The sequence below is a fragment of the Oncorhynchus keta genome, chromosome 17 (assembly GCF_023373465.1).
Source record: "Oncorhynchus keta strain PuntledgeMale-10-30-2019 chromosome 17, Oket_V2, whole genome shotgun sequence".
Classification (NCBI taxonomy): domain Eukaryota; kingdom Metazoa; phylum Chordata; class Actinopteri; order Salmoniformes; family Salmonidae; genus Oncorhynchus; species Oncorhynchus keta.
In genome coordinates, this window is record NC_068437.1 from 62,460,893 (window position 1) to 62,474,098 (window position 13,206).

The 13,206-nt window shown below is 49.6% G+C and overlaps 1 protein-coding gene across 2 annotated transcripts in view; it reads left to right on the top strand.

Moving 5' to 3' along the window:
- Nucleotides 1-2,267: 2,267 nt before the first annotated feature.
- LOC118379727 (synaptotagmin-7-like) overlaps nucleotides 2,268-13,206 on the top strand; it is a 167,739-nt gene continuing 156,800 nt past the window's right edge. For both annotated transcript variants that reach the window (XM_052466995.1, XM_052466996.1), the window contains exon 1: nucleotides 2,268-2,412. In XM_052466995.1, coding sequence (XP_052322955.1) covers nucleotides 2,279-2,412 — 134 coding nt within the window. In that variant the 5' untranslated portion in view covers nucleotides 2,268-2,278. The remainder of the gene's footprint in view (nucleotides 2,413-13,206) is intronic.

Below are 13,206 nucleotides of genomic sequence, written 5' to 3' on the forward strand. Positions count from 1 at the left end.
TTTATAACGGAGTTGGCTTGAATGCGTGTCACGACTTCCGCCGAGGTCGGTCACCTCTCCCCGCTCTGGCGTCGTTCGGTTGGTCGACGTCACCGGTTCTTCTAGCCATCGCCGATCCACCTTTCATTTTCCATTTGTTTTGTCTTGTTTTCCCGCACACCTGGCATATATTTCCCCCCATGTCTGTGTGTGGAATTGTCATGTGTAAATGTATGTGTAGGCTGGTTTGCACTGTGTTATTGTTAACCCCTGCGTGTTTAGTTTTCCGAGTGCCGTGTTTTATTTCGCCTCAATAAAGGGCTCCGTTTGCTACGCATTTCTGCTCTCCTGCACCCGACTTCCCTGCAGACAGTTACTCACTCCTTTACAATACCTCTGGACCTCAGGAGAAAACTAGATGTATTTCTGCTCTCCTGGTACCGTCCGTTCCCCACTGCTATTGAAACGGTTCTAATGCAAAGCTTTTTCTGTAGCCGTAGGGATGCTGCTGAATAGTTTATGCACTTGTCCACAGGCAGAGACCGTACGGTAGATAGCTACCTCCTATGAGAGACATGAGGCTACTATTGACTTGTCATGTTGCTCTGTAATAGCACATCTCAAGGCCAAGGTGGCCATCAATTCGGAGTGAAACATTACATTTTACATTTAAGTCATTTAGCGACTTACAAATTGATGCAAACACCTATGACAACCAGTGGAACAGCCACTTGCATCTAACTCTTGTTGGGGGGTGAGAAGGATTACTTACCCTTACTTACCCTATCCTAGGTATTCCTTGAAGAGGTGGGGTTTCAGGTGTCTCCGGAAGGTGGTGATTGACTCCGCTGTCCTGGCGTCGTGAGGGAGTTTGTTCCACCATTGGGGGCCAGAGCAGCGAACAGTTTTGACTGGGCTGAGCGGGAACTGTACTTCCTCAGTGGTAGGGAGGCGAGCAGGCCAGAGGTGGATGAACGCAGTGCCCTTGTTTGGGTGTAGGGCCTGATCAGAGCCTGGAGGTACTGAGGTGCCGTTCCCCTCACAGCTCCGTAGGCGAGCACCATGGTCTTGTAGCGGATGCGAGCTTCAACTGGAAGCCAGTGGAGAGAGCGGAGGAGCGGGGTGACGTGAGAGAACTTGGGAAGGTTGAACACCAGACGGGCTGCGGCGTTCTGGATGAGTTGTAGGGGTTTAATGGCACAGGCAGTCCCCACACCAGCTGCCACGATAACACAGTGGGCATAAGCTTAGCTGGGTTCCAAGTGATACCTTGTATCATTTATAGAGCACTGCTCTTGACCAGAGCATATAGCTAGTGGTTGTCTAAGCTGAGTTGTGGAGACTAAAGACTGGTCTCGTTCCACTCTTCATTCGTACACCGTGGTTGGAGTGCCAGGTAGCAGCAGTGTTATGTTCCCTGTGGTACATAACCCTTCACAGGCTCCCCAGTGAATCCTCTCCTCTCCTCTCCTCTCCTCTCCTCTCCTCTCCTCTCCTCTCCTCTCCCTCTCCTCTCCTCTCCTCTCCTCTCCTCTCTCTCCTCTCCTCTCCTCTCCTCTCCTCCTCTCCTCTCCTCTCCTCTCCCCTCCCCTCCCCTCCCCTCCCCTCCCTCCTCTCCTCCTCTCCTCTCCTCTCCTCTCCTCTCCTCTCCTCTCCTCTCCTCTCCTCTCCTCTCCTCTCCTCTTCCTCTTCCTCCCTCCCCCTCCCCTCCCCTCCCCTCTCCCTCTCCTCTCCTCTCCTCTCCTCTCCTCTCCTCTCCTCTCCTCTCCTCTCCTCTCCTCTCCTCTCCTCTCCTCTCCTCTCCTCTCCTCTCCTCTCCTCTCCTCTCCTCTCCCTCTCCTCTCCTCCCTCCCCTCCCCTCCCCTCCCCTCCCCTCTCCTCTCCTCTCCTCTCCTCTCCTCTCCTCTCCTCTCCTCTCCTCTCCTCTCCTCTCCCTCTCCTCTCTTCTCTTCTCTTCTCTTCTCTTCTCTTCTCTTCTCCTCCCCTCCCCTCTCCTCTCCTGATGTAATTCACCTTTAACACATCTCCACACCGGATCGACTTTGCTTCCTTTACCCTGTTGTTGCTCAATCTCTCTCTCTGTAGCATTACAACATGGTGATGACCCTCCCTCCTCTCTCTCTCTCACGTTGTCCTCTTTCTATCTTCCTCTTCTTCTTGTTCCTGTCTTTTTCCTCCTCCTCCTGTCTCTCTCTGTCTCTGCCGTGTCGGCTATTTCCCCCTGTCTCTCCTTCCTAGTGGGGTGGTGGGGGGGAGAGGGGATGGTGGGGGTCCAGCAGGTCCCTTTCGCAGTGACAGTATGAAGAGCATGATGTCTGGAGGTGGAAGTAGCTCCATGTCTGGGGGAACCAGCATGGTGATGTCGGGGGAGAAGCCCGGGAAGTGGCAGACGGTCCAGAGTCACATGCAGACCGGAGGACTCAGACCCAAAAGGTGAGTTACAGCACTAACAAACACCAGGGAGATGGTACTGTAGAGATATAATGACTAGACACTAACAGACACCAGGGAGATGGTACTGTAGAGATATAATGACTAGACACTAACAGACACCAGGGAGATGGTACTGTAGAGATATAATGACTAGACACTAACAGACACCAGGGAGATGGTACTGTAGAGATATAATGACTAGACACTAACAGACACCAGGGAGATGGTACTGTAGAGATATAATGACTAGACACTAACAGACACCAGGGAGATGGTACTGTAGAGATATAATGACTAGACACTAACAGACACCAGGGAGATGGTACTGTAGAGATATAATGACTAGACACTAACAGACACCAGGGAGATGGTACTGTAGAGATATAATGACTAGACACTAACAGACACCAGGGAGATGGTACTGTAGAGATATAATGACTAGACACTAACAGACACCAGGGAGATGGTACTGTAGAGATATAATGACTAGACACTAACAGACACCAGGGAGATTGTACTGTAGAGATATAATGACTAGACACTAACAGACACCAGGGAGATGGTACTGTTGAGATATAATGACTAGACACTAACAGACACCAGGGAGATGGTACTGTAGAGATATAATGACGAGACACTAACAGACGCGGTTAGATGGTATCTTCTCTAGATGTTATGGGTCAGGAACCAGGTTAGATGGTATATTCTGTAGATGGTACGGATCAGGAACCAGGTTAGATGGTATCTTCTATAGATGGTACGGGTCAGGAACCAGGTTAGATGGTATCTCTGTAGATGGTACGGGTCAGGAACCAGGTTAGATGGTATCTTCTATAGATGGTACGGCTCAGGAACCAGGTTAGATGGTATCTTCTGTAGATGGTACGGGTCAGGAACCAGGTTAAGATGGTATCTTCTGTAGATGGTACGGGTCAGGAACCAGGTTAGATGGTATCTTCTGTAGATGGTACGGGTCAGGAACAAGGTTAGATGGTATCTTCTGTAGATGGTACGGGTCAGGAACCAGGTTAGATGGTATCTCTGTAGATGGTACAGGTCAGGAACCAGGTTAGATGGTATCTTCAGGAAGATGGTACAGTTCAGGAACCATGTTAGATGGTATCTTCTGTAGAGATATAATGACTAGACACTAACAGATGCGGTTAGATGGTATCTTCTATAGATGGTACAGGTCAGGAACCAGGTTAGATGGTATCTTCTCTAGATGTTATGGGTCAGGAACCAGGTTAGATGGTATCTTCTGTAGATGGTACGGGTCAGGAACCAGGTTAGATGGTATCTTCTGTAGATGGTACGGTTCAGGAACCAGGTTAGATGGTATCTTCTCTAGATGTTATGGGTCAGGAACCCGGTTAGATGGTATCTTCTGTAGATGGTACGGCTCAGGAACCAGGTTAGATGGTATCTTCTGTAGATGGTACGGGTCAGGAACAAGGTTAGATGGTATCTTCTGTAGATGGTACGGATCTGGAACCCGGTTAGATGGTATCTTCTGTAGATGGTACGGATCAGGAACCAGGTTAGATGGTATCTTCTGGAGATGGTATGGGTCAGGAACCAGGTTAGATGGTATCTTCTGTAGATGGTACGGATCAGGAACCAGGTTAGATGGTATCTTCTGTAGATGGTACGGGTCAGGAACCAGGTTAGATGGTATCTTCTGTAGATGGTACGGGTCAGGAACCAGGTTAGATGGTATCTACCGTAGATGGTACGGCTCAGGAACCAGGTTAGATGGTATCTACCGTAGATGGTACGGCTCAGGAACCAGGTTAGATGGTATCTTCTGTAGATGGTATGGGTCAGGAACCAGGTTAGATGGTATCTTCTGTAGATGGTATGGGTCAGGAACCAGGTTAGATGGTATCTTCTGTAGATGGTACGGGTCAGGAACCAGGTTAGATCTTATCTACCGTAGATGGTACGGCTCAGGAACCAGGTTGGATCATTTATACTGTTGATGGTACGGATCACAAGGTTACTAGCGTTTCTCTCATCTCGAGTCTCTAGAGTTGGGGGGACGGTGAGAGTATCAAACTAGCTGATGTCACAAAGTGCTGTACAGAAACCCAGCCTAAAACCCCAAACAGCAAGCAATGCAGGTGTAGAAGCATGGTGGCTTGGAAAAACTCCATAGAAAGGCCAGAACCTAGGAAGAAACCTAGAGAGGAACCAGGCTCTGAGGGGTGGCCAGTCCTCTTCTGGCTGTACCGGGTAGAGAGGAACCAGGCTCTGAGGGGTGGCCAGTCCTCTTCTGGCTGTACCGGGTAGAGGAACCAGGCTCTGAGGGGTGGCCAGTCCTCTTCTGGCTGTACCGGGTAGAGAGGAACCAGGCTCTGAGGGGTGGCCAGTCCTCTTCTGGCTGTACCGGGTAGAGAGGAACCAGGCTCTGAGGGGTGGCCAGTCATCTACTGGCTGTGTCGGGTGGAGAGGAACCAGGCTCTGAGGGGTGGCCAGTCCTCTTCTGGCCGTGCTGGGTGGAGAGGAACCAGGCTCTGAGGGGTGGCCAGTCATCTACTGGCTGTGTCGGGTGGAGAGGAACCAGGCTCTGAGGGGTGGCCAGTCATCTACTGGCTGTGTCGGGTGGAGAGGAACCAGGCTCTGAGGGGTGGCCAGTCATCTACTGGCTGTGTCGGGTGGAGAGGAACCAGGCTCTGAGGGGTGGCCAGTCATCTACTGGCTGTGTCGGGTGGAGAGGAACCAGGCTCTGAGGGGTGGCCAGTCATCTACTGGCTGTGTCGGGTGGAGAGAGCACATGGCCATTAAAGACCAGATTGTTCTTCAAGATGTTCATAGATGACCAGCAGGGTCATTCAGAGGTCGAGACAGCAGGTGCGGTAGAGAGAGAGAGTCATCAGGACAGGTAAGACATTGTCCTAGGGCTCAGGTACTCCTGGAGTGGAGGGAGAGAGAGAATTAGAGGGAGCATACTTAAATTCACACAAGACACCAAAAGAGACAGGAGAATTACACCAGACGTACCAGACTGACCCTGCCCCCCGGCACATAGACTGTTGCAGCAGACATACTGGAGGAGGGAGGTAGAGAGTAGGAGGAAGGACGGGCAAAACGAGCAGGTTCATTTAGCTTCTCTTCCCTCTTTCGATTCGCACCTCCCTTCATTCTCACACCTCCTGCCTTGTATGATTTAATTCAGTCCTTCAATACCTCGTCCCCTCTTTCTCTCATCGTTCTCTCTCTGCCCTCTGCCTAAGATTGGATTTTATATCTAGGACGCTATAAGTGTCTGTCTCTTGTGTCGGTGTCTCTTCAGTCGGTGTCTCTTGTGTCGGTGTCTCTTCAGTCGGTGTCTCTTCAGTCGGTGTCTCTTCAGTCGGTGTCTCTTCAGTCGGTGTCTCTTGTGTCGGTGTCTCTTCAGTCGGTGTCTCTTGTGTCGGTGTCTCTTCAGTTGGTGTCTCTTCAGTCGGTGTCTCTTGTGTCGGTGTCTCTTGTGTCTCTTCAGTCGGTGTCTCTTGTGTCGGTGTCTCTTGTGTCGGTGTCTCTTCAGTCGGTGTCTCTTGTGTCTCTTCAGTCGGTGTCTCTTGTGTCGGTGTCTCTTCAGTCGGTGTCTCTTCAGTCGGTGTCTCTTGTGTCGGTGTCTCTTCAGTCGGTGTCTCTTCAGTCGGTGTCTCTTGTGTCTCTTGTGTCGGTGTCTCTTGTGTCGGTGTCTCTTCAGTTGGTGTCTCTTCAGTCGGTGTCTCTTGTGTCGGTGTCTCTTGTGTTGGTGTCTCTTGTGTCGGTGTCTCTTCAGTCGGTGTCTCTTGTGTCGGTGTCTCTTGTGTTGGTGTCTCTTGTGTCTCTTGTGTCGGTGTCTCTTCAGTTGGTGTCTCTTGTGTCGGTGTCTCTTGTGTCTCTTGTGTCGGTGTCTCTTCAGTTGGTGTCTCTTGTGTCGGTGTCTCTTGTGTCGGTGTCTCTTCAGTCGGTGTCTCTTGTGTCGGTGTCTCTTGTGTCTCTTCAGTCGGTGTCTCTTGTGTCTCTTGTGTCGGTGTCTCTTGTGTCTCTTGTGTCGGTGTCTCTTGTGTCTCTTGTGTCAGTGTCTCTTGTGTCTGTGTCTCTTGTGTCTCTTGTGTCAGTGTCTCTTGTGTCGGTGTCTCTTGTGTCGGTGTCTCTTGTGTTGGTGTCTCTTGTGTCGGTGTCTCTTGTGTCTCTTGTGTTGGTGTCTCTTGTGTCTCTTCAGTACGTGTCTCTTGTGTTGGTGTCTCTTGTGTCTCTTCAGTCAGTGTCTCTTGTGTCAGTGTCTCTTGTGTCTCTTGTGTCGGTGTCTCTTGTGTCTCTTGTGTCTCTTGTGTTGGTGTCTCTTGTGTCTCTTGTGTCGGTGTCTCTTGTGTTGGTGTCTCTTGTGTCTCTTGTGTTGGTGTCTCTTGTGTCTCTTCAGTACGTGTCTCTTGTGTCTCTTGTGTCGGTGTCTCTTGTGTCTCTTCAGTCAGTGTCTCTTGTGTCGGTGTCTCTTGTGTCTCTTCAGTCAGTGTCTCTTGTGTCTCTTGTGTCGGTGTCTCTTGTGTCTCTTGTGTTGGTATCTCTTGTGTCTCTTGTGTCGGTGTCTCTTGTGTCTCTTGTGTCAGTGTCTCTTCAGTCGGTGTCTCTTGTGTCAGTGTCTCTTGTGTCTCTTGTGTCGGTTACTCTTGTGTCGGTGTCTCTTGTGTTGGTGTCTCTTGTGTCTCTTCGGTACGTGTCTCTTGTGTCAGTGTCTCTTGTGTCGGTGTCTCTTGTGTCTCTTGTGTCTCTTGTGTCTCTTGTGTCGGTGTCTCTTTTGTCTCTTGTGTCTCTTGTGTCGGTGTCTCTTGTGTCTCTTGTGTTGGTGTCTCTTGTGTCTCTTCAGTCAGTGTCTCTTGTATCAGTGTCTCTTGTGTCAGTGTCTCTTGTGTCTCTTGTGTCTCGTGTCGGCGTCTCTTGTGTCTCTTGTGTCTCTTGTGTCTCTTGTGTCTCTTGTGTCTCTTGTGTTGGTGTCTCTTGTGTCTCTTCAGTCAGTGTCTCTTGTGTCGGTGTGTCTCTTGTGTCGGTGTCTCTTGTGTCTCTTGTGTCTCTTGTGTTGGTGTCTCTTGTGTCTCTTGTGTCGGTGTCTCTTGTGTTGGTGTCTCTTGTGTCTCTTGTGTTGGTGTCTCTTGTGTCTCTTCAGTAGGTGTCTCTTGTGTCTCTTGTGTCGGTGTCTCTTCAGTCGGTGTCTCTTGTGTTGGTGTCTTTTGTGTCTCTTGTGTCTCTTGTGTCTCTTGTGTTGGTGTCTCTTGTGTCTCTTCAGTCAGTGTCTCTTGTGTCGGTGTCTCTTGTGTCTCTTCAGTCAGTGTCTCTTGTGTCGTATCTATTGTGTTGGTGTCTCTTGTGTCTCTTGTGTCGGTGTCTCTTGTGTCTCTTGAGTCAGTGTCTCTTGTGTCGGTGTCTCTTGTGTCTCTTGTGTTGGTGTCTCTTGTGTCTCTTCAGTAGGTGTCTCTTGTGTCTCTTGTGTCGGTGTCTCTTCAGTCGGTGTCTCTTGTGTTGGTGTCTTTTGTGTCTCTTGTGTTGGTGTCTCTTGTGTCTCTTCGGTACGTGTCTCTTGTGTTGGTGTCTCTTGTGTCAGTGTCTCTTGTGTCGGTGTCTCTTGTGTCGGTGTCTCTTGTGTCTCTTCAGTCCGTGTCTCTTGTGTTGGTGCCTCTTGTGTCGGTGTCTCTTCAGTCCGTGTCTCTTGTGTTGGTGCCTCTTGTGTTGGTGTCTCTTGTGTCGGTGTCTCTTCAGTCCGTGTCTCTTGTGTTGGTGCCTCTTGTGTTGGTGTCTCTTCAGTCGGTGTCTCTTGTGTCAGTGTCTCTTGTGTCGGTGTCTCTTGTGTCGGTGTCTCTTGTGTCGGTGTCTCTTCAGTCGGTGTCTCTTCAGTCGGTGTCTCTTCTGTTGGTGTCTCTTGTGTTGGTGTCTCTTGTGTCGGTGTCTCTTGTGTCGGTGTCTCTTGTGTCGGTGTCTCTTGTGTTGGTGTCTCTTGTGTCGGTGTCTCTTCAGTCGGTGTCTCTTGTGTCGGTGTCTCTTGTGTCGGTGTCTCTTGTGTCAGTGTCTCTTGTGTCGGTGTCTCTTGTGTCGGTGTCTCTTGTGTCTCTTCAGTCCGTGTCTCTTGTGTTGGTGTCTCTTGTGTCGGTGTCTCTTCAGTCCGTGTCTCTTGTGTTGGTGCCTCTTGTGTTGGTGTCTCTTGTGTCGGTGTCTCTTCAGTCGGTGTCTCTTGTGTCAGTGTCTCTTGTGTCGGTGTCTCTTGTGTCTCTTGTGTCGGTGTCTCTTGTGTCGGTGTCTCTTGTGTCTCTTGTGTCGGTGTCTCTTGTGTCTCTTGTGTTGGTGTCTCTTGTGTCGGTGTCTCTTGTGTTGGTGTCTCTTGTGTCTCTTGTGTCGGTGTCTCTTGTGTCGGTGTCTCTTGTGTCGGTGTCTCTTGTGTCTCTTGTGTCGGTGTCTCTTGTGTCGGTGTCTATTGTGTTGGTGTCTCTTGTGTCTCTTGTGTCGGTGTCTCTTGTGTTGGTGTCTCTTGTGTCTCTTGTGTCGGTGTCTCTTGTGTCTCTTGTGTTGGTGTCTCTTGTGTCAGTGTCTCTTGTGTCGGTGTCTCTTGTGTCTCTTGTGTCGGTGTCTCTTGTGTCTCTTGTGTCGGTGTCTCTTGTGTCGGTGTCTATTGTGTTGGTGTCTCTTGTGTCTCTTGTGTCGGTGTCTCTTGTGTTGGTGTCTCTTGTGTCTCTTGTGTCGGTGTCTCTTGTGTCTCTTGTGTCAGTGTCTCTTTGTTAGTGTCTCTTGTGTCAGTGTCTCTTGTGTTGGTGCCTCTTGTGTTGGTGTCTCTTCAGTCGGTGTCTCTTCAGTCGGTGTCTCTTTTGTTAGTGTCTCTTGTGTCTCTTGTGTCGGTGTCTCTTGTGTCGGTGTCTCTTCAGTCGGTGTCTCTTGTGTCTCTTGTGTTGGTGTCTCTTGTGTCTCTTGTGTCGGTGTCTCTTGTGTCTCTTCAGTCCGTGTCTCTTGTGTCGATGTCTCTTGTGTCGGTGTCTCTTGTGTTGGTGTCTGTTAAGTCGGTGTCTCTTGTTTCTCTTGTGTCGGTGTCTCTTCAGTCGGTGTCTCTTGTGTCAGTGTCTCTTGTGTCGGTGTCTCTTGTGTCTCTTGTGTCAGTGTCTCTTGTGTCGGTGTCTCTTGTGTCTCTTGTGTCGGTGTCTCTTCAGTCGGTGTCTCTTGTGTCGGTGTCTCTTCAGTCGGTGTCTCTTGTGTTGGTGTCTCTTGTGTCGGTGTCTATTGTGTTGGTGTCTCTTGTATCTCTTGTGTCGGTGTCTCTTGTGTCTCTTGTGTTGGTGTCTATTGTGTCTCTTGTGTCGGTGTCTCTTGTGTCGGTGTCTCTTGTGTCAGTGTATCTTGTGTTGGTGTCTCTTGTGTCAGTGTCTCTTGTGTTGGTGTCTCTTGTGTCGGTGTCTCTTCAGTCCGTGTCTCTTGTGTTGGTGCCTCTTGTGTTGGTGTCTCTTCAGTCGGTGTCTCTTTTGTTAGTGTCTCTTGTGTCAGTGTCTCTTGTGTCTCTTGTGTCGGTGTCTCTTGTGTCTCTTCAGTTGGTGTCTCTTGTGTCTCTTGTGTCGGTGTCTCTTGTGTCTCTTCAGTCCGTGTCTCTTGTGTCTCTTGTGTCGGTGTCTCTTCAGTCGGTGTCTCTTGTGTCGGTGTCTCTTGTGTCGGTGTCTCTTGTGTTGGTGTCTCTTGTGTCGGTGTCTATTGTGTTGGTGTCTCTTGTGTCTCTTGTGTCGGTGTCTCTTGTGTCTCTTGTGTTGGTGTCTATTGTGTTGGTGTCTCTTGTGTCTCTTGTGTCGGTGTCTCTTGTGTCTCTTCAGTCAGTGTCTCTTGTGTCGGTGTCTCTTGTGTCGGTGTCTCTTGTGTCAGTGTATCTTGTGTTGGTGTCTCTTGTGTCAGTGTCTCTTGTGTTGGTGTCTCTTGTGTCGGTGTCTCTTCAGTCCGTGTCTCTTGTGTTGGTGCCTCTTGTGTTGGTGTCTCTTCAGTCGGTGTCTCTTTTGTTAGTGTCTCTTGTGTCAGTGTCTCTTGTGTCGGTGTCTCTTGTGTCTCTTGTGTCGGTGTCTCTTCAGTCGGTGTCTCTTGTGTCGGTGTCTCTTCAGTCGGTGTCTCTTCAGTCGGTGTCTCTTCAGTCGGTGTCTCTTGTGTTGGTGTCTGTTAAGTCGGTGTCTCCTATTTTCTCTCTCTCCTTCTTCCTCCTCTCTTCCTACCTCACGTTCTCTGTATTTTCTCTATCCCATCTTTATGCCTCCTGTCTTTCTGTCTTTAAGAATCCATCTTCCTCAAAGTAGCCTCTTCAATTACATGATTTATCTCACCCTTTTCACCAGATAGATAGGTTCAACACCAAGCGGCTTCAATTACATGATTTATCTCACCCTTTTCACCTTGCTTTGCCCTTTTCACCAGATAGATAGGTTCAACACCAAGCGGCTTCAATTACATGATTTATCTCACCCTTTTCACCTTGCTTTGCCCTTTTCACAAGATAGATAGGTTCAACACCAAGCGGTTTAAAGGATCAGTCATAGGAAATGACTAAAGTAAATGTGACAGTCACCCTGTAAAATACTACACTGAGTAAAAGTCTAAAAGTATTTGGTTTTAAATATATTTAATCAAGTATTGAAAGTAAACGTAATTGCTAAAATATACTTAAGTATTAAAAGGAAAAGTATAAATCATTTCTAATTTTCTAATTTATGCAAAACAGACGGCTCGGGACACACTCCAACACTCAGACATCATTTACAAACGAAGCATTTGTGTTTAGTGAGTCCTCCAGATCAGAGGCAGTAGGGATGACCAGGGATGTTCTCTGTTTAGTGAGTCCACCAGATCAGAGGCAGTAGGGACGACCAGGGATGTTCTCTGTTTAATGAGTCCTCCAGATCAGAGGCATTAGGGATGACCAGGGATGTTCTCTGTTTAGTGAGTCCTCCAGATCAGAGGCAGTAGGGATGACCAGGGATGTTCTCTGTTTAGTGAGTCCTCCAGATCAGAGGCAGTAGGGATGACCAGGGATGTTCTCTGTTTAGTGAGTCCTCCAGATCAGAGGCAGTAGGGATGACCAGGGATGTTCTCTGTTTAGTGAGTCCGCCAGATCAGAGGCAGTAGGGATGACCAGGGATGTTCTCTGTTTAGTGAGTCCTCCAGATCAGAGACATTAGGGATGACCAGGGATGTTCTCTGTTTAGTGAGTCCTCCAGATCAGAGACATTAGGGATGACCAGGGATGTTCTCTGTTTAGTGAGTCCTCCAGATCAGATGCAGTAGGGATGACCAGGGATGTTCTCTGTTCAGTGAGTCCACCAGATCAGAGGCAGTAGGGATGACCAGGGATGTTCTCTGTTCAGTGAGTCCACCAGATCAGAGGCAGTAGGGATGACCAGGGATGTTCTCTGTTTAGTGAGTCCACCAGATTAGAGGCAGTAGGGATGACCAGGGATGTTCTCTGTTCAGTGAGTCCACCAGATCAGAGGCAGTAGGGATGACCAGGGATGTTCTCTGTTCAGTGAGTCCACCAGATCAGAGGCAGTAGGGATGACCAGGGATGTTCTCTGTTCAGTGAGTCCGCCAGATCAGAGGCAGTAGGGATGACCAGGGATGTTCTCTGTTCAGTGAGTCCACCAGATCAGAGGCAGTAGGGATGACCAGGGATGTTCTCTGTTTAGTGAGTCCTCCAGATCAGAGGCAGTAGGGATGACCAGGGATGTTCTCTGTTCAGTGAGTCCACCAGATCAGAGGCAGTAGGGATGACCAGGGATGTTCTCTGTTCAGTGAGTCCACCAGATCAGAGGCAGTAGGGATGACCAGGGATGTTCTCTGTTTAGTGAGTCCCCCAGATCAGAGGCAGTAGGGATGACCAGGGATGTTCTCTGTTTAGTGAGTCCTCCAGATCAGAGACATTAGGGATGACCAGGGATGTTCTCTGTTTAGTGAGTCCTCCAGATCAGAGGCAGTAGGGATGACCAGGGATGTTCTCTGTTTAGTGAGTCCCCCAGATCAGAGGCAGTAGGGATGACCAGGGATGTTCTCTGTTTAGTGAGTCCTCCAGATCAGAGGCAGTAGGGACGACCAGGGATGTTCTCTGTTTAATGAGTCCGCCAGATCAGAGGCAGTAGGGATGACCAGGGATGTTCTCTGTTTAGTGAGTCCCCCAGATCAGAGGCTGTAGGGATGACCAGGGATGTTCTCTGTTTAGTGAGTCCTCCAGATCAGAGGCAGTAGGGACGACCAGGGATGTTCTCTGTTTAATGAGTCCGCCAGATCAGAGGCAGTAGGGATGACCAGGGATGTTCTCTGTTTAGTGAGTCCTCCAGATCAGAGGCTGTAGGGATGACCAGGGATGTTCTCTGTTTAGTGAGTCCTCCAGATCAGAGACAGTAGGGACGACCAGGGATGTTCTCTGTTTAATGAGTCCGCCAGATCAGAGGCAGTAGGGATGACCAGGGATGTTCTCTGTTTAGTGAGTCCTCCAGATCAGAGGCGGTAGGGATGACCAGGGATGTTCTCTGTTTAGTGAGTCCCCCAGATCAGAGGCAGTAGGGATGACCAGGGATGTTCTCTGTTTAATGAGTCCTCCAGATCAGAGGCAGTAGGGATGACCAGGGATGTTCTCTGTTTAGTGAGTCCTCCAGATCAGAGGCGGTAGGGATGACCAGGGATGTTCTCTGTTTAATGAGTCCTCCAGATCAGAGGCAGTAGGGATGACCAGGGATGTTCTCTGTTTAGTGAGTCCTCCAGATCAGAGGCAGTAGGGATGACCAGGGATGTTCTCTGTTTAGTGAGTCCTCCAGATCAGAGACA